Consider the following 25,289-nt stretch of genomic DNA (forward strand, 5'->3'; position numbering starts at 1 on the left):
TGTTTTTCCATGGAGAAGCATTGCTTCATTTATTTGTACAAAGATATTTACAAGTGTGTATCCCAAATATACTTTATTTTCAGGAAAGAGGTGAAAATATAAAACCAAGTATACTGTCATCACCCAGTTGTGCTAGGCGTTAATAGAGCACAAAAAGTGAACTCAGAGTGACGCTGTCCTTTGCATAGTCCATAAGCTTCTTCAATGTCATTAGGCTTGGGTCTCGGAGTCCCGGTGTTAAACTGGCATAGGGAGGCTGAGCTTCTTGCCACGAAGAACTGTTTGGAGAGACACAAAAACAATTAACCTTTAAAAAAGGACTCGTCACTTCTCCTGACATGTCTGTTTTACTAACTACTTGCATTTACAATCTAATAAGAATTCTGGAGCAGCTTTTTCATACAACTGTGTTGTACATTTAATCTATCATTCCTACTAGAAATGTAAAAATTAAAGGGGTTGTCCGAGTTATTTTTTTTTGTACTATTGTATGCTTTACAATGCACTTACTTCATCTGCATTGGCTGCTTTCTCAGATTTTACTGAGGGTCACATGACCTGTGATGTCAGCTTCTCTCCCTGCTCTGATGATGTTTCGTGCACAAGCCTAAGAGAGCAGATATGTGTCTGTACACAACTTCACTGTTCTGGCCACGCCCCCTCTCTGGATTATTCAGGAAACTTTAACCCCTTCACCAGCACAGACTCAGGGCTTGACGTTTTGCTGGAGTAGCTGCAGGCAGCGAAGAGACACAGGATCTTCCCTCCTCATCCTGCAGACACAGAGCTGACAGACTGGAGGAGTTCTGCAGAGCATTGCACAAGAACAGGTAGGGGGAAGATCCTGTGTGTATCAGCAGTGTTATTGTACATCTGGGACTTGTAGTCCTACACATAAAACATGCTGCTGAGTCTCCCAGCAGGCGGACATGTCACTCAGGGCAGCACTTGTATTCACTCCCTTTACAGAGTAGGGGGAGGGGCACAAATATTTATGAGGAAAACCTCAGAGATTGTTGTTACTGCAGGTAAACAAAGGGTCAAAAGAGAACCAGGGAAATGAGGAAATAGATTTTTTTTTTGCCCAAAACTTGATTAGCTTATGTATATATTGCTGACCATCAGATTTACAGCGCTATATATATTTTTTCATAACTCGGACGACCCCTTTAACTACCAGCAGTCTGCACTAAAGGTTCATCTGGGTGGTACCAACGGGGTGTGTCCCTGCAGAGTTTGACGTTATCCAATCAGTGCTGCCACTGTGAAGAGGCACACCTCCAACTGGTGACACCCAAATGAAACTTTCCTGCAGAATGCTGGCAATTCATTCATGAACGTTTAGTAGGAATAACAGAGGAAATGCACAACATACAGTCTTAGGGTCCATTCACACGTCCGTTGTTTCTTTCCTGATCTGTTCTGTTTTTTGCGGAACAGATCTGGACCAGTTCTGTACCCATTTATTTTCAATGGGTCCTGAAAAGAATCGGACAGCTCAATGTCTGATTTTTTTTCAGGACCCATTGAAAATGAATGGGTACAGAACTGGTCCAGATCTGTTCCGCAAAAAACGGAACAGATCAGGAAAGAAACAACGGACGTGTGAATGGACCCTTAGGAATAGATGCTTCAGAATTATTTTATAGGGAATGCAAATAGTTACTAAAAGAGACATGTCAGACCTCCCTTTAAATATCTGTGTGCGCCATGTATGTCTCTAACACATAATTACAATCTACACAGGATATTTCATTTGTAGCAAGTGAGACTTCAAATATGAATAAACGAGTGCTACGTAATGATCCGATTTCGTATATTGTACCCTCCGTTCCATATTACTCAGCCTCCGATTCCGAACTCTTACCTTTAGTGATGTAGAGGTAGAAGAAGTCAAAGTAGAAGATGGTCTGCACCACTCCAGAAACCACCGCTATCTGGTCATAGAACTTCTCTGTGTGGTAGCGCCAGATCCAGTTGGCCAAGTAAAGCATACGATATAAGCCCAAGAAGAAGAGGTAGTGGGTGGTGATAGACTCGGCTTCTCCCGTCTTACTGATCATGAAGAGCTGCGGCAGAATGGCTACAGACTCCAGGTAAATCGAAAAAGTCCAGAGTATCTAAAAGGAACACAGGTTATCTCATATAAATTCCTACTTTATCAACAAATAATGCTTGGAGACTGGGTCTGATCTGCACTATCCTCAGGGGCGATGCTTGGGAGGGAAGTTATTTACGTGGGGTGGAGTAATGTTATTTACATGGGACTGCATGTTGGAGGTGGCTGGGGAGGGGTGATGTTATTTACATGGGACTATATGTTGAAGGCGGCTGTGGTAGGGAGTGATGTTATTTACATGGGACTGAATGTTGGAGGTGGCTGGGCAGAGGGTGATATTATATACATGGGACTGTATGCTGAAGGTCTCTGGGGGAGGGAGTGATGTTATTTACATGGGACTGAATATTGAGGGGGTGATAGTTAAATGGGACTGTATGTTGAAGGCGGCTGGGGAGGGGGTGGTGTTCTTTACATGGGACTGTATATTGGAGGGGGCTGGAAAGATCGTGTGATGGTATTTACATGGGACTCTACGGCGGAGGGAGGGAAATAATGTATTTACATGGGACTGTATGGTGAAGGGGCTGAGAAATAATTTCTGACCACACTAAACGGAGCAATATAACTACAGGGGGCACAGTATAAATACAGGGTGAGCATTATAACAGTAGGGGGCATTTTAAATCCAGGGGGCATTAGGCATTCTTATTACTACTGGGGGCACTATAAGAGGGACTTATAGATCCACATTATTTCTACTAAGAGCACTATAGGGGCCTTTTTACTACTGTGGGGTTTGTAGAAAGCTTTATTACCAGTGTGGAAACAATAGGGGGGCCTTATTTCTAGTGGGGGCTCTATGAGGGCATTATTAATACTGGAGGGCTCTTGGGGAGGACTATCACTGTTGGGGGCAATATTACTAATGAGGGCATTCTAGAAGGGAATTACTATTGATGGGACTTGGAGGAGCACCATTACTATGAAGGAGGGGAACTCATTTTTCTTCAGGATAGTACTTGGTGGAATTGGGGAGCACAGCGAGCAGCAGGGTAACACTGTTTGGGGATGATAATAGAAAAGTAAGGAACCTAAGATGTCTGTGTGTCACACTCTGCAGAGACGAGGCAGCTGAGAGAAGTGTCCAGACCGAATGGAGAAGATGATGAGAAGATCTACATCAGAGGAGGCGTCACCTGGAGGCTCTGGATGTGAGAGGTATGTGCTGCTGTATAGCAGCGCTAGTGTTTGGAGGAGGGTGGGCGGGGGATCGACTTAGAGAAGTGGGCCATATGCATTGGGGCTTGGGCCCTGGATCTTTGAGACCCTAGCAACGCCCCTGACTATACTATTCCTGCAGGAAAAACTGAATATATTTAGGAAATGTAATGGTTATCACAAAGGGTCCAGGTATGTGCTTCTAATATAAGGATACACCGGTGTGGTCAGTTACTGAGGTACGGTTAACTGATCCCGACTCCCAATACAGCAAAAAAGTGGAAAACAGCACTCCAAATCTGTGTGTATAAACAGTTAGGGCTAATGCACATGCCCATTGCACAGGCAACATCCGTGCGGATTCCACAGACGGATCCAGACCCTTAGTGCTTCCATGCCTCTGTTCCGCACATTCCAGTGCACAAATGGCCGGGGCCCGTATATTGCAGACCCGCTGTGGGCCCGGCAGGGGAACGGCCATCTGCATGAGCCCTTAGAGGTGCGTTTGCATGCCACAACAGGGTTTGGTCAAACTCACCTCAAATGAAGAGTCCACAACAGAGAATATAGGCAGCACTCTGTATGATGGACAGACAATGAGGTGCAGTTTTATTGCAGAACCAGATGTGACATCCATAGTGTGTATAGATGTCCGTACGGCGTCTGCAAATGCAAACTGCACATGCGCTGATCCCTCCCAAGGCATACGTGTCATGCTGCCTAGTAACTAGTACACTTGATCATGTCACTGTGGTTGTTGGCACACAATGATGATGTCATCTTGACACAGGTATATGTATGAGCACTATGTTTCAGTTTATGTATGCATGAGAAAGGCTTCACTGACGAAACGTCGAGTCAGGGGCTAGCGCAGATTTTACTCCAGGCACATGGACTGCCACAGATGCGCCTAACTTATGACGAGGCGCACTCCTAGTCATAAATTAGACCGATCTTATGGCAGCGCAAACTAAGACTGGTGTAAAAAGACGGTCTTAGTAAATGTGCCCCCCTGTTACACAGTCTGACCTGCTGCCCAGAAACAATCATTGTGGCATCCACATTGACAACGCTTTGACCTGATGAACAAGTGTTTGCTTGTTCAACAGGTGATCGGCAGCACCTTTGCACGGGGCAATTAGTAGTGTTCCCGATCCATCAAACAGGCCCTTAGCTTTCACATTAAATCTCTAGCTGCAATATTTGGAGAGCTGAACTTGAAGTCAGAGGTCAGGATGAAAAGGATGATCTCAATGGGGCACATTTACTAAAGTGTTGCGCCTCTTTTTAGTCTAAAAAATGCTGTTTTTAGAAAGTTTTATTTTTTTTGTCGGATTTACTACTGAAATTGCTTCTGTTTTGGAGGCTTTTGCTCCTCGTTTGCCTATTTAGATTTTTAGAGTAATTCAGAAGCTTTGCAGTGCTGGGGTCCTAGGTTCGAATCCAACCAAGGACAACATCTGCATGGAGTTTGTATGTTCTCCCCGTATTTGTGTGGGTTTCCTCCGGGTACTCCGGTTTCCTCCCACACTCCAAAGATATACTGGTAGGGACCTTAGATTGTGATCCCCATTGGGGACAGTTGGATGCTAATGACTGTAAAGCGCTGCGGAATATAGAAGTGCATAAAATAAATAAATAACTACAACTTTTTTCTGATCTATTTATGTAGATGAGCCTGAATTTGTCAAAAAAAAACAGTCAAATTTCTACTCCACTTTTTTTTTTAAACTTTTTTTTGTGTGACTTTTCTCCGCACAGATGCAACATTTTTTCAGGCGCAAATACATTACACCAGACTAAGTGAATAAGAACCCCTCTAACTGAAAAACAACCACCAGAGGTCAGACTAATAGCTATACCCAAAATTACATTATGCCCATGAGTATAAAGTGTTGGGTGGCATTTTTACAATGTGTCAAGTGTCTACCATTAGTAAGGGTGCCAACATAAAATAATTATTATAATCATTTTTATTTTATTTTTTTTAGAATTCAGGTTTTGTGTCATAATTTTCCCAGAAAATGTTAGTTATTTTTTTCGGAATTAAAAAAAATGATTGTCTATTCTGTTAATGGGAAATTAGTGTTTCATCTGCCTATTATCAGAACAAGGTGTATGTAATGGTCACTGGTGTGCTGTGACCCTTTCATTTATTTATTTATTCAGGCACACACAAGTCAGTTCAATGCGAGGAACTCGCAGCGTGTGTCAGTGAGAGTTCCCGTCCTGACCTCCGCTCCTCTGACAGGATCAAACAGCATTGTGAGGCCGTGAGTCATTGTGATAACTGCATGCTAATCTATTACACTGACTGCATTATGTCAGTGTAATTCAGTAGATTCCAAAACTCTCTGGATCACACAGTATTATAAATCATTATAATGCTGTGCAATCCTGTCAGAGGAGCAGTTCCCGTGTTCCCCTGTTTGAATGGAGTCACAGTCAGGCATGCACACTGCCGCTACACTGAACTCTATGGGACCCCCGGAGTTAGCAGAGTACTGTGCTTGGCAATATCCTGCAGTCCTATAGAGTTGAAGGGAGCGACACTGTATGTGTGACCCCCAAACCATTCAAGGGAGAACACTGGTCTCCGTTCTCATGAACACCGATCAAATTCTTATCCCCTATACTGTGGATAGAGGATAAGTGTCTGTCATGGGACAACCCCTTTAATTCACAGTAATGCCTTGTGTAAAAGTACCTGGCACATCCATGTATTACATGTACAGCCCATTGATTTCAGTGGCAACTGTATAATGTTTAATTTCCCCTGCCAGGTTTGCCCACAAAATACAACCAAGTGCACTGAAGGGCCCCAGTAGAGGGAGACTCTTCTAGCAATAAGGGGTCATCCAATGTAGATAACCTCTATAAGGATCCATGAAAAGTCTGGTATGGGCCTATATTGTATCACTGATTTTATATGGAGGCATACTAAGTAGTTTTTCTGAAGAACTCTGTATGATGAGAAAAAAATAATCCTGGCATGCCCCATCATGTGCTGTACTGCTTCTATAGGTGCCACATGGGTGAATGGACTACCTGTAGGTGCCTAAGAATTCATGCATGCGGAGTCATAATACACTTGTAGACCTCATTTTTATTTGGCACACTGGACTGACTGCAGGGAGATCGCAGTGTATTTGACACAACTGTGGATGATTTATGGATTATGAAATTTAGATCTAATGTAATTCTACTCTGAGTTTAGTTCTGCGCCAGTTCCACCCTCCGCCTTGCAGTAATGCCTCAGTCAATATTTATAAAGGTGTACATTACAGTCCTGAAATGACTTGGGTTAGAAGGGTGCGTGCCGTATAAGGCTACTTTCACACTCGCGTTTTGGGCGGATCCGTCACGGATCTGCAAAAACTGATCTGTTACAATAATGCAACCACATGCATCCGTCATGAACAGATCAGTTTGTATTATCTGTAACATAGCCAAGACGGATCTGTCATGAACTCTATTGAAAGTCAATGGAGACGGATCCATTTTCTATTGTGTCAGAACGGATCCGTTTGGCTCAGTTTCGTCAAGCGGACAGCAAAACGCTGCAGGAAGTGTTTTGGTGTCCGCCTCCAAAGCGAAATGGTGACTGATTGGAGGCAAACTGATGCATTCTGAGCGGATCCTTTTCCATTCAGAATGCATTAGGGCAAAACTCATCCGTTTTGGACCGCTTGTGAGAGCCCATGACGGATATCACAAACGGAAAGCCAAAACGCGAGTGTGAAAGTAGCCTAAGGTGTTGGATCATATTCAACGCAAAAAAAAAATTATGAAAACATATTTAAAAAAAAATCGAAAAAATGTAAATATGTGTGTTATATAATTTTTGAAATGTCCCCCTTGGTTCTGTATTCTGATATGTCTGTTGACTGCTGCATTTATGAGCTATTTTCCCCTAAAAACAATGGTGGACATTTGTCATTTGCAGTTTTTTCTGTGTCAGTTAGAAGTCTGTCGTTGCTTTCTGTGCCTGCGCCAAATTTATGAACTGGTGCTCCTTAATAATATATTTGGTGCAAGTGTAATGTGGTTTACACCTATATGTGTAAAAGTATACCAGGGGGTTGCCTGGCATAGGTTGTGACTTTTGCAAAAGTCACACATAGTAAATAAGCTATAATCCAGGTCTAATCTCACTTTTATCGCTTAAACACAGACCACTTTAAAAAGTGGTGAGGAACACCAAATGTCACAGAAAACGGCGCAGTTGCCGTGACTTACGACTTTTTAAAGCCACAAAGCTTGCATATCTGATTTTCTAAACGTCCCGCAATGTTTATCAGGGGAAATACACCCAGTAGGTTAAAGGGGCAGGGCTTGGTATAAAAGGGGTGTGGTCTCCGATGCAACAGCTCTGTACAAAACCGCTGACAGCTGTCATGCACAGGGATTGCACTGCTGGATTTTTTCCAATTTCTGGGTTCCCTCCAAAGTGCGAGTTGCACTGCGAACCCATTTCTATGCTAGCAGCGCTACACTGCGATCCTTGGGCGCAACAATCATGTGACCAAGACCGCCATGTAGCCAAACTTATGTGCTTTGTGCAGGAAACTTTAAGCTCCATGAAAAAAGGGGGTCCTTAGTGCGGCTCTGTCTATAGAGCAACCTTAAGGCTGTATTACACAGCCTGATTCTGCCAGCGATTGTCGGGAATGAAACGTTCCTTCCCGGCAACTGCGTGCTCGCTAGCGGAGGAGGCCGCTGCTATTACATGCAGCGATCTCCTCCTCAGTATGGGGAGGAGTGATCGTTATACCATCGCTCTTCCCTATACTGAATGATTGTTTGCCGGAAGCAAGATAACGATTAGACGGCATGATATGCCACCGGCAAACGATGAATTGTAAACCTGTCAAAAGATTTGGGTTGCCCAATGAACGAGCAAATCATTGGGTAATCGGTGGCAGTATTACACTGCCAGATCATCGTTAACGAGTATTACTAAGACCGCTCGTTAGTGATTATCTGGCAGAGAATCTGCCCATCTAATACAGGCTTTATAGGGGATAATATGAAGTCAGTTATCTAATATTTGCCTACTGTTACTAATGGAGATGCTTTGTGACGTTCTTACTTGTCTACCAGAAGGCAATGTATGGATTCACAGAAATCTATCCGGACCCTGCTAATTCCCCTCTCCAAGGAAAGCACAGCAGAGCCAACTACTTCTGCTCCTGGCGACTGGTGGGGGTCTCAGCACCTCAATGATCAAACCATCAACTATAACATTATAATATACATAATAAAGACTTATGTGGTAAAAGAATGTTGGCCACAGCCTTGTCGGTTTTGTAGAATTTGGTCTCTTACCTCTAAAGGTGTAAATTCATAGTTTTCCAGGAAGGAGAGCCCGATAACAGGCACCAAGAGAAACTCCAGTCGGAATGTATCGTTCTCACTGTCGTATGTCTTCCGAAGCCTTATGTAGATCAGATAAATTGTGATATATGCACAAAGTAGGAATATGATCTGTGGAAAAATGTAAGAATATGTAGTATCGAAGCCTTTGGTACCATACTATACTAGAAGTTCATTCTCATAGAAGCCCCTCTCCCTACAGCATCCTGGTGACTAATTCATAGATCCACAATAGCGAAAAAAAAAGAAAAAAAAAATTAGAATATAGGGGAGTGGGCTCAAAGGTGCTTTAAGGGTATATGTACAAAGGGGGGCTTGTGCATATGTGCCCACGTCACAACCCCTTCTCTGTCGTGAGCAGGGAAAAATTGCAGATTTTGCTGCAAATATGCAATGCGACAAAATCTGTGACTTTAATACGCCAAAAAGTGGGGTATATGACTTAATAAATGTCCTTCAAAATGCGTATTAAATGTATTTTTTCCGTGCGTAGTTTCATGCAAAAAAATCTAGTGTCATACGGTAGCAGCAAAGTTAGGCCTCATGCACACGACTGTTCAGTTTTTTGCGGTCCGCAAAACGCAGAAGCCGCCCATGTGCCTTCCGCAATCTGCAGAACGGAACAGGCGGCCCCATTGAAGTGAATGGGTCCGCACCCGAGCCGCAAAAACTGCGGCTCGGATGCGGACCAGAACAACGGTCGTGTGCATGAGGCCTAAATGACATTTTCCAAATCTCATGTACATGGTGTGTGATTTGTACTATGCTGCGGATTTTGAAAATCCCAGCATGTCAAGTGTCTGGGAGGATTTTCAATGCTGATTTCACCCTTTGAAATGCAACGGGTGAGATCTGGGGCAAATCTGCATGAACTACACTGCATTGTGCATATGCACTAAAAGCTCAGTGTGAATGGCATTGTTATGCTGCCTGGATGTCTGCAGAAGTATTCTCATCATCACAGGGAGTATGTTAAAGCTAGTCTGTCTTTTCTCGCATCAACCTGCTTGAATCACATTATATCTCATAGACGCAGTACACAAATGGTACCTTCTCTGAATGGTGGAAAAACTAAGTTTGAAGTGATATGCTTATTAGCTCGCAAGTGCCCAGGGGCATGTTCTATTGCTACAAGTGCCTGGGCCCCTCAGCATTAGGGCTCATGCACATGACCGTTGGATGTTCTGCAGTCCGCAAATTGCGGATCCGCAAAACATGGATACCGTCTGTGTGCATTCCGCATTTTGCGGAACGGCTGGCCTCTAATAGAACGGTCCTATCTTTATCGGCAATGTGGATAATAATAGGACATGTTCTATTTTTTTGCTAAACAGACATATGGACACAGCATGCACACAGAGTCTGTGTGCATGAGCCCTAACGGGTCAATAACTCCCCCGTCTTTCTGTTAGCCGGCCCAGTGTCATGCCTATGTCAGCATCTCTGCTCCTGAAATCCTGCTCTTACACATATTACCGCTGGGCCCCAAAATGTGCTGTACTATACCCACTGTGGGCAGCTGATTGGACCGTGCATGCGCCATTTGCCGTTAAAGTGTGCAGGAATGGGATTTCAGGAGCAGAGGCGCTGAAGTAGGCAGGACGCTGGGCTTGCTTGCAGAAAGTCGGGAGGAGTTATTGACCTGAAGTAAGAAGGGGAAAACAGCCAAGTGGACACGCTAGGGTTTTCACTATTGTGGGAAAGCAACCATGCTGGAAAATGGGTTACCTGATGTTCCCTTTCTCAGGATCCCCACTGATCATACATGGCATGTACAGAATTAAAGACATGCATAGAGACGTTGTGTTTGCTGAATTTATATGTTAAATATTTGTTCATATTTATCATTGGGTTTTATATGTACAGTGCCAATACTGTTTTAATAATAAATTATCATTTTCACCATTTTTCCACAAATCTGTGTTGTGTGCGTCACTTTTAGGTTTTGGCAGCTAAGTGGGCATAGTTAGCTAGGCAAGTAAGTGCACACCATGTTTCTGAAAATATATATATATATATATATAATGTCACAGATTGTTTTCGCCGTCTCACTCCAGTAGGTGGTTGGCATAAACACTTTAGAAAAATCTCAAGATATTTAACCATAATATTCATTTATCAACATTGTGCAAGGTTTTGATACACTTGTTCCAAATAACGACAGCAACGTCGCCTCCAGCAAAATGGACTTCAAGATACCGCAAGTGATAAATTCCTGCCATGTGCATAGAGTAGTTTGAGAAGCTAAAGACCGTCATTTTACACGCTGATACCTCTTAATATGAGTGTCGCATCTTTGCAGGTCTGTGTGCCAACGTGCAGATCTATAGCCGAGGTAGATTTACGCTATAATCTCTGCCAATTTCCTGATGTAGATTATAGTGTCACGCAGCATCTGAAACTCCCCAAAAGTCACAAAATGTTGCTCTACTACAGCGTGCACCACACTTTGCGACTTTTTGGTGCCAGTATTCTAGCGCAGAGGATGATAAATGTCCCCCTATTTATTTATCATGAACTGGAGGGTCCCTTTAATGTTTGTAGGAAGAATAATCCTACCTTTAAGGCATCTCCTTACCTTCATCACTGTGTTATAGAGAGATATGTATGTGGTCAGCAAGTCCAAGTAGCGCGAGGTAAATACCAGAGCAAACAGTAGCTGACTTTTCCCTGATATACCTGGAATAAAGATACAAACCACATTAATGCCTGTTCTTCTAGACCTCATGTGTAGGCAAAGAAATTCTTATAAAGTCGATTTTAGGCTTTTTATTTTCTATATAAATCTATATGACATCTTATTCTCCTACAAAAACCCACAATAACCTGGAATATCAGAAGGTGAGTACATCTGATGACATGGGCGCATAGCCATGGCTTCCCTGATTACACAGGACAGCATCCGATCTCAGCACTAAATGTACGGCCGGCATATGGGCCTGCATGACAGTCATGTGTAGGATTCTTGAACTGCATGTTAGACATTTTGGAAGTCACAAAGAATCCTGCTTACTATCACCACTTACCTTTTTACAAGTCTGCCATGACACACAATCAAGGGGTTGTCCAGGTTTTGACATTGCTGGTCTGTCCTGAAGACAGCCTAGTAATATCAGATCGGCTGGAGTGCGGTGGACAGAGCTGGTAACTAATGGAAGTGAATGGGAGCAGTCCTGGAATCGCCAGCCTCGTCCACTGGACAGAGCGGTGTAGTTTTGGCGCCAGGACTACAAAGTAACAGTCAGGTGAGGTTTGGGGTGTCAGACCCCCACAATCTGATAATAATGGCCTATCCTGAAGAGAGGCCATCAATATCAGATTCCTGAAATACCCCATTAAAGGTGATGTCCAGGATTAAAAACATAAACACACAGCCCGAGGACAGGTGTGGCGCCATTTCTGGAAGAAAGCAGACATGTTTTAATCCTATGCAATCCCCTATAAATGCAAGTCTTTTTTTATAAGTGGTTTTCTGAGATTTTTTTATTAATGACCTATCCTCAGAATAGGTCATCAATATCAGATCGGCGGGGGGTCAGACACCCAGCACCTCCGCAGCTCATCTGGTTGAAGAGGAGGCCGCGCAACTTCCCTTCATTGTTTATCTGCTCGCTGTTGACATTGCAGCGGTGAGCAGGTGTAATTACAAGCCGTCCCATTCACTTCAATGAGACGTTCATTCCTATACACTTGTGCTCGTTCCTATACACTTCTCTTCAACCAGCTGATCGCTGGGGGTGCTGGGTGTCTGACCCCGCCAATCTGATATTGATGACCTATCCTGAGGATAGGTCACTGTGACGAATACCACACCTCATGCCCGCTTGACGTCAACTACGTCGAGCTCAGGAGATGCGGTATAGTCACGGGTTACCAAAAATGTGACGTTACGCCCTCCCAGAGGAGCAGGTAAGGTCAGGTTGGTACAGTTTACATACACACCTCCTGTCCACGCGGGCACAGAGAGGCAACAAGCTGAGAGAGCCTTTTCACTGCCGCAGTGAAAACAGCGCTGTCTCAGCCCGGGAAATCTGCCACCAGCTTCTCGTTTGATATAAGCCCGGTCCGCTAACGGGATTATATAGGGTGAGAAACCAACCCGCGGTAGCTTATAACTAGGCCAAAACACGGACATGGGGATTCGTGATCGAGATACAAGATAGCACAAGATTAAATTATATATTTAATTGCCGTAAGGGCACACTAGATGACACAATATACACAGAGAATATATACAGTGGTCTGAGGTTACAGATACAGATTATATGGGTACAACAGGGTTAAGCAGTGTAAAAGTCAGTTACCGGGTAAGATGAAAGTTCCTTTTGGTGGTGAGGTGTTCTTTGCTGCAGTCCACATGAAGGGCCGTGATCTCAGCTAGTTCCTGGGTCCCTCTAAACACATTACACGATGTGACCCTTCTTCAGAGAAAGACCCGCCCGCTTGCTGGCACAAGCCTTTTAACCTGTAGCTGACCCCTCCCCTCCCAGCCTCAGGGAGTGGTCCACTCCCCCTCTTCTGGGCTGGCAGCAAATGACCCACAAAACCCTTTAGGGTTCATAGCTCCAGACCAGAGGGTCACAGGGAGATGGTTCTGGGACCAACAGACCTGCCTGGGTTCCGGCTATAAGTAGAGTCCAAATCTGGTACCGTTATTTGGTTTCTGTGGGGATATATGGATATCTCCCCTCCCGGGCATCCTAGTCCAAAGCCAGGACTACGTGGATGTTTGGCTTTGCCCCAGGATCGCAAAAATATAACCGAATTATGCCTGGGAATTATTTCTAGTTTGCGGACAAGGATAGGCATTATTACAATGGATCCGCAAAAAAAACGGATCCGCAAAAAAAACTGATGCCATACGGAAAGTCATCTGTTTTTTTGGCGGATCCGCAATTTGCGGACCGCAAAACACATACGGTCGTGTGCATGTAGCCTTACCTTGGCCTGGCTCCTAGTTGCTGGAAGAGGTGTGACCTTCTCCACCTGGGGCCACCTTGAAGCCTGGACCCCTGGGGCTTTCTTCCTTGCCAGCTAACACTCAGATGGCTGGGGGGTGGGAACTTATTTTGCATGTACACTGATGAACGGCCAAGAGGTGAATCAAATGACAATCAGGGCTGGGGCTTTGAAGCAGGGCCCTCCTGTGGAGTTCACTACCTCTGCTATCTGTCAGCAAATGGGGGTGTGAGGACATGGCTGACAGTAAATATTAATCCATATTCCTCACAGTCACCAATAAAAGTATCTTGGAAAACCCCTTTAATATTTCAGTTTACTGCTACAAAATGTTGGATTTGTGAATTGTTGCCATATCCTCCTCCTCTAGGCTCGACTAACTCTTGGATGAAATATCTGGCTAGCTGGCCACTATCTTTTGCTGTATCTTTCGGATCTCAGACACATTCAAGTCAATCGGTCCGTACCGGAGCAAGGAGTTCACACGGCCGATGCCCCTGATTTGCGGACCTGCGATTTGGGGTCTGCTACACGGGAATGACTACACCACGGTCATGCGAATGTAGCCTAACCCTGTTGATAGGTAGCATGTGGATTCACCATGGATTTCACATCTGCTAGATGGTAAAATCTGCACCAGTATTTGACATTCTGCATGTGGCGAGATCTGTTACTGGATTCTGCTGCAGAGCTTACCTGCACAAATCATTAGGTAAAATCCACCGCATTTCTGGTAAATGTGGACTTACAACATCTACAGTCACCTCTTGTCATAAGAAGTTTTGATTAACATTCACAAACGTACATCTGAAAGGCTGCAATGTCTGGCGGAAAGTGAAAGGGAATCTGTCCCAGAACTTCTCTTTCTATGGAAGTCGTCCACAGCGCGGTGCAGCGACAGCCTGACACCTTCAGAAGTGGAGAAGGACACTGGACTTTCACATTCCAGATCCACAGATCGCAATGCGGCCATACACACTAGTCTAAAGTTCATCAAAAAGGCGATTTCACCGAAAAGGATGTGGGTGAAATGTAACAACGACCGATGGTTCTAGCTGACTGGTAATAGACCATCATCATTTGAAAAGAAGTCACCGTGTTCAATATTTTTGGGCAAAAGTGGGATAAAAGATTTTCCTTTGAAAGAAGGTTCCCAGAAAGATCTTTCGTCCATCACACAGTTTCATTTAACGTGTATGGACAGTTTGAACAACTGTTATAGGCAATATGGACTGAAATATTTATGACCATGTCTACGAAATGAATGTTCACCAGATGATTGATTGCCCAATTGCTGTTCAACAGTCAACCAACTTCTATCTAAAGTGTATGGCCAACTTTACTCCGATCCTACTGCTCTCCTGTGCTATAGACTCCCGCTATAATGTTTTTATGTGCTAGCCGGCCAGCTGTTTTAGGTCAGGGACTGGACACAACCGGTATATGTTTATATATGATATATATATATATATATATATACAATATATGAATAGATCCGGCATCTATACAGTGATAGCTCTGGACAGGAAACGTAGCATGCAGCATTATTCCATCTGGGACTATTTGACATCCGGCGTTGTCAGTGATGCGCCAGATGAAAATGATCAATCCTATATGACCAGTTCTGACTTCAGTTCCCCACCAGCGTTTTCTGCCCCACACCAGAGGGGAACTGAGCCGGATCATTGGATATATGTGAAGCTGACTTTAGACATATGAACCAGAGATGTTCTGTTGAGAGCACCCCATTGAACTGTATTACAGAACAGCAATAATTAGGGTGGCTCAGTGGTTAAGGCTACATGTCCTATCCTTTGTGGTGCTGAGGAAACGGCTTCCGTGTGTTTCTGATCTGTGGCTCCGCACTGCAAAAGATAAGACGTCCTATCTTTTGCTGTATCTTGCGGATCTCAGACACATTCAAGTCAATCGGTCCGTACCGGAGCAAGGAGTTCACACGGCTGGTGCCCCTGATTTGCGGACCCGCGATTTGGGGTCTGCTACACGGGAATGACTACACCACGGTCATGCAAATGTAGCCTAACCCTGTTGATGGGTAGCATGCGGATTCACCATGGATTTCACATCTGCTAGATGGTAAAATCTGCACCAGTATTTGACATTCTGCATGTGGTGAGATCTGTAAGATCTGTAGTTACTGGATTCTGCTGCAGAGCTTACCTGCACAAATCCTTAGGTAAAATCCACTGCATTTCCAGTAAATGTGGACTTACAACATCTACATTGCCTTGCAGTGCCTTTTCGTATTTTGGTGCCTCACAACCTGGAATTAACATGGATTGTTTGAGGATTTGCATCATTTAATTTACAGAACATGCCCACAACTTTGAAGATGTTTTTAGTTTTTTTTTTATTGTGATGCAAAACAACAAATGGGACAAAATAACAGAAAAAGTCAATGTGCATAACTATTCACCCCCCTAAAGTCAATACTTTGTAGAGCCACCTTTTAGGGCAATCACAGCTCCAAGTCTCTTTGGATAAGTCTCTATGAGCTTGCCACATCTTACTACTGGGATTTTTGCCCATTCCTCCTTGCAAAACTGCTCCAGCTCCTTCAAGTTGGATGGTTTGCGCTTGTGAACAGAAATCTTTAAGTCTGACCACAGATTGTCTTTTGGATTGAGATCTGGGCTTTGACTAGGCCATTCCAACACATTTACATGTTTCCCCTTAAACCACTCAAGTGTTGCTTTAGCAGGGTGTTTGGGGTCATTGTCCTGCTGGAAGGTGGACCTCCGTCCTATCCTCAAATCACACACAGAGTGGTACAGGTTTTGCTCAAGAATATCCCTGTATTTAGCACCATCCATCTTTCCCTCAACTCTGACCAGTTTCCCAGTCCCATCCCCACAGCATGATGCTGCCACCACCATGTATTACTGTGGGGATGGCGTTCTTTGGGTGATGTGATGTGTTTGCACCAGACATAGTGTTTTCTTTGATGGCCGAAAAGTAAAATTTTAGTCTTATCAGACCAGAGCACCTTCCTCCATACATTTTGTGAGTCTCCCACATGCCTTTTGCCAAACTCACAACGTGCCTTTTTGTTTTTAGCTGAAAGTAATGTCTTTCTTCTGGCCACTGCCATAAAGCCCAACTCTATGGAGCGTACGGCTTATTGTCGTCCTATGTACAGATACTCCAGTCTCTGCTGTGGAACTCTGCAGCTCCTCCAGGGTTACCTTAGGTCTATGTGCTGCCTCTCTGATTAATGCCCTCCTTGCCCGGTCCGTGAGCTTTGGTGGGCGGCCGTGTCTTGGCAGGTTTGCTGTTGTGCCATGTTCTTTCCATGTGGTTATGATAGATTTGATGGTGCTCCTGGGGATCATCAAAGATTTGGATATTTTTTTATAACCTAACCCTGACTTTTACTTCTCAACAACATTGTCCCTTACTTGTTTGGAGAGTTCCCTGGTCTTCATGGCAGTGTTTGGTCAGTGATGCCTCTTGCTTAGGTGTTGCAGCCTCTGGGGCCTTTCAAAAAAGGTTTGTATATGTAACGACATATCATGTGACACTTAGATTGCACACAGGTGGACATCATTTCACTAATGATGTGACTTCTGAAGGTAATTGGTTGCACCAGAGCTTTGTATGGGCTTCCTAACAAAGGGGGTGAATACATACACACAGGACAATTTTCTGTTTTCTATTTCTAAACAATAGTTTTATTTATATATTTTTCTCATTTCACTTCACAAACTTAGACTATTGTGTCCTGATCCATCACATAAAATTTAGATTAACAAAACATTGAACCTAAGGCTGTAATGTAACAAGGGGGGTGAATACTTGTGCAAGGCACTGTATGTGGAATTTGTACATTCCCTCTGGTTGCAAGTATATTTCCTCTAAGAATCCAAAAGCATACTGGTGGGTTAAAGGGGGTTGTCCCATTACAACTACTTATCCCCTATCTAGAGGATAATGGGAATGTGTATTATTGGCGGGGGTCCAACCGCTGGGGCCTCCACCGTGCATAAGGGCCTGTGGTTTCCCATGTGAATGCACTGGCAGACATGTCATTGCTGAAGAGAGCGGAGTTACTTGTACTCAGCTATGTAAGGCAGTCACATAGAGCTGGATGGATGCATGGGGGGAACACGACCCCTGTTCTTGTGACCAAAAGGTGCCCCAGCGGTTAACCCCCCTTGCCAGGTGTCAACGTCATATAGTATGTCAACAAGTGGAGGATATTTGCACAGCTTAAAGCCTTGTTTTAACAGGTCTTCCCTCAAAGCAGCGAATGCCAGCGTGGTAACTGTACAGAGCTAATGGAAGACTACAACCGGCCGATCACATCACACAGGTGAGAATACACTGCCACACAGTCACGCCACCGCAGTCAACAGACAGTGACAGCCGCACACAACTGTATGTCCGTAAACGGCTATGGAAAAAGGAGTGTCAGGCCATGTTCACATTGTGCGGTTCTGGTTCAGTGCAGGAGCAGCACTTAAAGAGAGGAGAAGTATAAAGGAAAACTTTCTACATCTTTTCTACTGCTTTTCTAGAAAAGCAATGGCGGCACTGAGCAGACTGAGGGCGGGTGCTATGTCCCAGGGCATATGTCCAAAGCCCAAATGTAAAAAACGGAAAATCGGACAGCACTCCAAATGAAAAACAACATTTATTCACCCATGTGGCAAAAAAAGGAGCAACGTTTCGGCTCAGCAATAGAGCCTTTCTTAAGCTTGAGAAAGGCTCTATTGCTGAGCCGAAACGTTGCTCCTTTTTTTGCCACATGGGTGAATAAAGTTTGTTTTTCATTTGGAGTGCTGTCCGATTTTCCGTTTTTTACATTTGGGCTTTGGACATATGCCCTGGGACATAGCACCCAGTGCTGCCATTGCTTTTCTATATCCTGCAGGGAACAACACAAATTATCCTCCCCCCATTTACAGGCTGCCATCTTTCAAACCGCTATGGGCTCATGCACATGACAGTGGTTTTGGTCCACATCCGATCCACATTTTTGGCTGGTCGGATGTGGACCCATTCTTTTCAATGTAAAATATTGAACATGTCCTATTCTTGTCTGTTTTGCGCATATGGACAGAACAGTTCTACAGAGGACAGTACGTTCTATTCTGAATGCACACGGCCGGTATCCGTGTTTTGTGGATCCTCAATTTGGGAACGACTACAGCCATGTACATGAGCCCTAAAGAACATTCGATGGATTGAAAAAAATAGGACAGTGTCATCAATAAGATGAATGTACAGTATGTATGTCACCATATCTGAATGGAACATCAATCACTCTGGCACACCGTGGCAATTGCACACATGAGGAGTGGTGATCTCTCCGCTTATTATATCGCCCTATGGCAGGGTGGCATGCTACAACTACAGGTCCATTTTTTTATTTTTAACAAAGAACGTTGTGCCATTTGGCTATTAAGAATACAGCAGACTTATGGTACTGAGCTGATGTATCCATAAGCGGAGCGCCCCCAGTGCCCTTTGGACAGGTGACTGGCAGGGTACTGTTTATACATGCATAGGCAGCAGCCTGGCATCGCGGCAGAGAGCATCTATTCTTATGACTCTATATTGTGCAATTCCTTTATTATTCCTGCTAGAAGTTATGAATGAATTGTGGGGGGTTTCCCTGCATAGGACTGATTTTATTATGTTTTATAATTTGCTCCTGATGCTCCAGAATTGTTATTAAAACAGAAAGATGAAGAGGTTAGAGGTCCTCTTTAAGCAAGCTTGATAAATTTTCATCCGTGATAGGTGATGGCTTTTTTGTATATCACTGATCTGTATGTGCATTTACACTATGCAATAATCAATTATAAGAGCTTAAAGGGATTCTGTCATGAGATTTGAGGCCTATAACCTAAACATATGGCCAGGTCCCTACTAATACCCTGAATCCGAAACTGACCTTATCAAATGTGCCTGTGGCTCTATTAGCATATAAAACAGGTTTATATAACCTGTCACTCACGTCCCAAATGTGTCCAAGGGGACGTCTCATCATGCAGGGTGCCCGGCTGCAGCCATCTCCTTTCAGTGCCCAGCTCCGCCTTCCGACAAGAAATTGCTGCCCTCCCTTTCAATAGAGCCGCCTACCTCACATCATCGCCGCCTCTCTAACCTCAGCGCCGCCTCCGAAATCGTCCGCCGGCGCATGCGCACTTCGCTTAACGAGGCCGCTGCCAGGAGTCCGCATGGGCGCATCTGGTTATACCTAGTGCGCATGCGCGGGATCTGGTTGAGGAGAGCGGACGATTTCAGAGGCGGCGATGACGTGAGGTAGGCGGCTCTATTGAAAGGGAGGGCGGCGATTTCTTGTCGGAAGTCGGCGCTGGGCACCGAAAGGAGCTGGGCACCCTGCATGTTGAGACGTCCCCTTGGACACATTTGGTACGTGAGTGACAGGTTATATAAACCTGTTTTATATGCTAATAGAGCCACAGGCACATTTAATAAGGTCAGTTTCGGATTCAGGGTATTAGTAGGGACCTGGCCATATGTTTAGGTTATAGGCCTCAAATCTCATGACAGAATCCCTTTAACGAAAGGCCCCTTTACGAGGTTCTACTGATGAGGCAATTATCGGGAATTAACCATTCATGCCTGATAATTGCCTGCTCATCATTTACATGCAGCATATGTATTTTGAGGCCTGCAAAAAACGGATCCGCAAATAAAAATACGGATGACATCCGTGTGCATTCCGTATTTTGCGGAATGGAACAGCTGGCTCCTGATAGAACAGTACTATCCTTGTCCATAATGCGGACAATAATAGGACATGTTCTATTCTTTTGCGGAACGGAAACACGAACATACGGAAACAGAATGCACACGGAGTAACTTCCGTTTTTTTTGCAGACCCATTGAAATGAATAGTTCTGTATACGGTCCTCAAAAAAAAAAAATGGTACGGACGCGGAAAGAATATACGTTCATGTGCATGAGCCCTAAGTATGAGCAGTCGCTGCTGTGATCAATGTGTCTGTGCCAAAAAATTTGCACATCTAGGGTCTCTACGATTTTACCCCTGACAAACTCGACAAGGGGGCGAAGCCTAAGATGCACCATTTTGCGCCAAAATGAGGCCACAATTCTGCCATTAAATTCTGCCACTAAATTCACCAGATGTAGCCTCCAGCCTGAGCCCCTGTGATACATCTGGTGCAGGTCTAGACGGTCTGTCTATAAGCTTAGACCATTTATAGGATTAGTAAATGTGGCCATTGTTGCTGGTCCTGTTCACACAGAACAATCTGTGCTGCATCCATGATGCTTTTACCCAACAAACGCTCATTAGGTGATTTACACAGGGCAGTTATCGGGAACAAATGTTTGTACACATGAACATTCCTAATAATGGCCCTGATAATCTGCTCATGTAAAGGGGCCTTAAAGGGGCATTCCAGTACCATCCACCCCCAAGTGAACAGGTTGAGCATAATCACTGCTGCTCCATTCATCTTTATGGGAGTTCTGGAAATAGACGAGTGCAGTACTCTCCCATAGAGATACATGGAGCAGCAGTGCACATGCCTGACCCGTGGCAGTACTGCACGGCACTGGGTCCCTGTTCTTATGATTGGTGGGGGGCCAAGCAGTAGGACCCCCACTGATGTAATAGTTAGGGTACTTTCACACTTGCGGCAGAGGATTCGGGCAGGCAGTTCGGTCGCCGATTTGGGCAGGCAGTTCGGTCGCCGAAACTGCCTGCCGGATCCGGCAATCCTGACGCAAACGGATGGCATTTGTCAGACAAATCCAGATGCGCTTCCGTCTGACAAATGCATTGAAATACCAGATCCGTCTCTCCGGTGTCATCCGGAAAAACGGATCCGGTATTTTTTATATATTTTTTGCATTTTTAAAGGTCTGCGCATGTGCAGACCGTAAAACCGGATCCGTTTTGCCGGAACACTTAATGCCGGATCCAGCACTAATACATTTCAATGGAAATAATTCCGGCAGTCCGGCAAGTGTTCAGGATTTTTGGCCGGAGATAAAACTGCAGCATGCTGCGGTATTTTCTCCGTCCAAAAAACATAGGAGGGACTGAACTGATGCATCCTGGACAGATAGCTCTCCATTCAGAATGCATTAGGATAAAACTGATCAGTTCTTTTCCGGTATTGAGCCCCTAGGACGGAACTCGACACCGGAAAAGAAAAACGCTTGCTACAACCGGAATGCCCTTTTGGCTACGTTCATATCAGTGTTTTGAAATCCGGCAGAAGAGAACGGCCTGCAGGAATTCACCGGATCCAGCATAGCCAGATAATGCCTTCCACTGCTGGATCCCATTGACTACAATGGAATCTGACAGGAACCGGTCACTTTCCTGCAGAAATGCAGTCTTCAAGCCCAGTAAGGCTACTTTCACACTAGCGTTTAAGTTTTCTGGTATTGAGTTCCGTCATAGAGGCTCAATACCAGAAAAAAACGCTTCAGTTTTGACCCCAATCATTGTCAATGGGGACAAAACTGAACTGAACAGAACGGAATGCTCCAAAATGCATTCTGTTCTGTTTAGTTACGTTCCCATACCGGAGAGCAAACCGCAACATGTTGTAGCTCGCTTTCCGTTCTGGGAAAAAGGCAAAAACTGATCTGTCATGACCCCCAATGCAAGTCAATGGGGACAAATGCCACAATAGAAAACGGATCCGTCCTCCATTGACTATCAATGGAGTTCATGACGGATCTGTCTTGGCAATGTTAAAGATAATACAACCGGATCCGTTCTAAACGGATGCAGACGGTTGGATTATCAGTAACGGAAGCGTTTTTGCTGAACCCTGCCCGATCCAGCAAAAACGCTAGTGTGAAAGTACCCTAAGGCCTCTTTCACACGGGCGTTGCGGAAAAATGTCCGGGTGCGTTGCGGGAACACCCGCGATTTTTCCGCGCGAGTGCAAAACATTGTAATGCGTTTTGCACTCGCGTGAGAAAAATCGCGCGTGTTTGGTACCCAAACCCGAACTTCTTCACAGAAGTTCGGGCTTGGGATCGGTGTTCTGTAAATAGTATTATTTTCCCTTATAACATGGTTATAAGGGAAAATAATAGCATTCTGAATACAGAATGCTAAGTAAAACAGGGCTGGAGGGGGTTAAAAAAAATAAAAAATCATTTAACTCACCTTAATCCACTTGCTCGCGATGCCGGGCATCTCCGTCTGACTCTTTTACTGTCTAGGACCTGTGGAGAGCATTAACTATAGTTTAAGGACCTGGGATGACGTCACTCTGGTCATCACATGGTACGTCACATGATCTTTTACCATGGTGAATCACCATGGTAAAAGATCATGTGACGTACCATGTGATGACCGGAGTGACGTCATCCCAGGTCCTTAAACTATAGTTAATGTCTCCACAGGTCCTAGACAGTAAAAGAGTCAGACGGAGATGCCGGCTACGCGAGCAAGTGGATAAAGGTGAGTTAAATGACTTTTTATTTTTTTTTAACCCCTCCAGCCCTGTTTTACTATGCATTCTGTTTTCAGAATGCTATTATTTTCCCTTATAACCATGTTATAAGGGAAAATAATAAGGTTCGGGTCTCCATCCCGATCGTCTCCTAGCAACCGTGCGTGAAAATCGCACCGCATCCGCACTTGCTTGCGGATGCTTGCGATTTTCACGCAACCCCATTCATTTCTATGGGGCCTGCGTTACGTGAAAAACGCACAAAGAGGAGCATGCTGCGATTTTCACGCAACGCAAAAGTGATGCGTGAAAATCACCGCTCGTGTGCACAGCCCCATAGAAATGAATGGGTCAGTATTCAGTGCGGGTGCAATGCGTTCACCTCCCGCATCGCATCCGCGCGGAATACTCGCTCGTGTGAAAGGGGCCTAAGGCTCCATTCACACGTCCGCAAAATGGGTCCGCATCCTTTCCGCAATTTTGCGGAATGGGTGCGGACCCATTCATTCTCTATGGGTACAGAATGGTTGCGGACAGCACACAGTGTGCTGTCTGCAGCCGCAATTGCGGAGCGCGGCCCCGATTTTGGGTCCGCAGCTCCGCAAAAAGATAGAGCATGTCCTATTCTTGTCTGCAGCTTGCAGACAAGAATAGGCATTTCAATGGGGGTGACGGGCTGGTGTGTTGCGGACCAGCAATTTGCGGGTCCGCAACACACCACGGACGTGTGAATGGAGCCTAAGAAGTCCTGCATGCACATCTTTTTCTCCGGCCAAAAGCCGCATTATACCGGAAAGCAGATGGATCCCAGTGTAGTCAAATGGGATCCAGTGGTGTGTGGCATTATCTGGCAGAGGAGCAGCCTGCAGGAATTCACCGGATCCAGTATAGCTGGATAGTGCCCCATTGACTACAGGGATCTGACGGGGATCCAGGCACTTTCCTCCATAAATGCCGGCTTTTGGCCCAATAAAAAGTCCTGCATGCACAACTTTTTGTCTGGTCAAAGGCATTACACCGGAAAGCGGCCGGATCCCTGTGTAGTCACTGGGGATCCAGCCGTGTGCGGCATTTTCCGGCAGAGGAACAGCTGATGTGAATGTATCCTAAAGGCAGATAAATTAACCCCCTAAAGATCACCAATTAATATAGCAAGTCGATCAGCGCCCATTCACTAACCTTTAAATGTTGCGATTATTGTGATTTTTTTTTTTTTTTACAAAAATCGTTTGTTTTGTACAGATCCTATAATTGTCGGCAGCACATCCCGTTTACATGAAGGACGTACTGCCAACTAAAGATGATTTCTTCTGTCATTATCATACATCGCTCCATCACTGGATCCACACTGGGCGATGACCGGGAATGTCGTACGAATTATTGGGCGACTATGGTCCACGTAAAAAGGCCCTTATCGAAGCTGCAATGATACTGGCCACAGGGTGAGAAATGACCACAATGGTCACACGCTGAAACGCGTCATAACTGTGTTATGGCGCTATTTTAACAAGACCTCCCAAGCGGTTATCGCCAATCGTGTAAGGGTCAATCCATAGTGATGGAGAGGAGACCCCCCTGGAGTCAGGGCACACAGAAAGTTCTAAGAAGCCCCCTCCACACATCTGCCTGCCCTCCCCTGCCCAGAACATACCAGCGCAGGACTTGCTCTTCCACATTTTCATCAGCAGGATGATCATCGCCAGTAAATGGGACACATCTCCTAAAATCCTGAAGACATTCATCTTTTCTGAGCAACTAGAACCGCGCCGTGCTGGGTGCCCGGTGTGCGGCTGGCAGAGGGTGCCCGTGTGACTCCCTGCGAGCGGGTGACGTGGCTGCTGCTTGCCTGGACACCGGGGCACTGCACGAGAGGGGAGGAGGGGAGGAGGAGGAGGAGGAGGAGGGCTCCATACACATCAGGGGAGAGTCCGCCGACAAAAACTGTGAGGAAAGTTCTGCCACGTACAGGGCGGGTGTCCGGGAGCAGCAGGCACGGCCTTAAAGGGAAAGCCTGTTCTAAAAACGAACAAGGGCTCTTTAGAGTAAAAGTTTTCTTCAAGAGGGCTGCCCCCTAAAACCCAGGGCTAAGTGCCCCTCCTGGAGACACAGACACCTCATCCTAACCCCTCTGCCCCTCTATTTCACACCAGGCTTATTCACTAAAAAAGTCTTCTATTTTTCTAGTCCATTTATGAGGAGAACTTAGGCTACTTTCACACTAGCGTTAATATTTT

The 25,289-nt window shown here is 45.0% G+C and overlaps 1 protein-coding gene across 1 annotated transcript; it reads right to left on the minus strand.

Annotated features, from left to right (window-relative positions):
* Window positions 1-24,965, minus strand: KDELR3 (KDEL endoplasmic reticulum protein retention receptor 3). Its single transcript, XM_040408217.1, has 5 exons — window positions 24,707-24,965; window positions 11,235-11,335; window positions 8,609-8,767; window positions 1,868-2,120; window positions 1-278 (listed from the first exon to the last, which is right to left on the minus strand). Exons 1-5 carry the CDS (start codon window positions 24,795-24,797, stop codon window positions 238-240), a joined length of 645 nt encoding a protein of 214 aa, XP_040264151.1. The 5' UTR covers window positions 24,798-24,965; the 3' UTR covers window positions 1-237.
* Window positions 24,966-25,289: the final 324 nt, after the last annotated feature.

This window comes from Bufo bufo, chromosome 9, assembly GCF_905171765.1.
Source record: "Bufo bufo chromosome 9, aBufBuf1.1, whole genome shotgun sequence".
NCBI classification, from domain to species: Eukaryota; Metazoa; Chordata; class Amphibia; order Anura; family Bufonidae; genus Bufo; species Bufo bufo.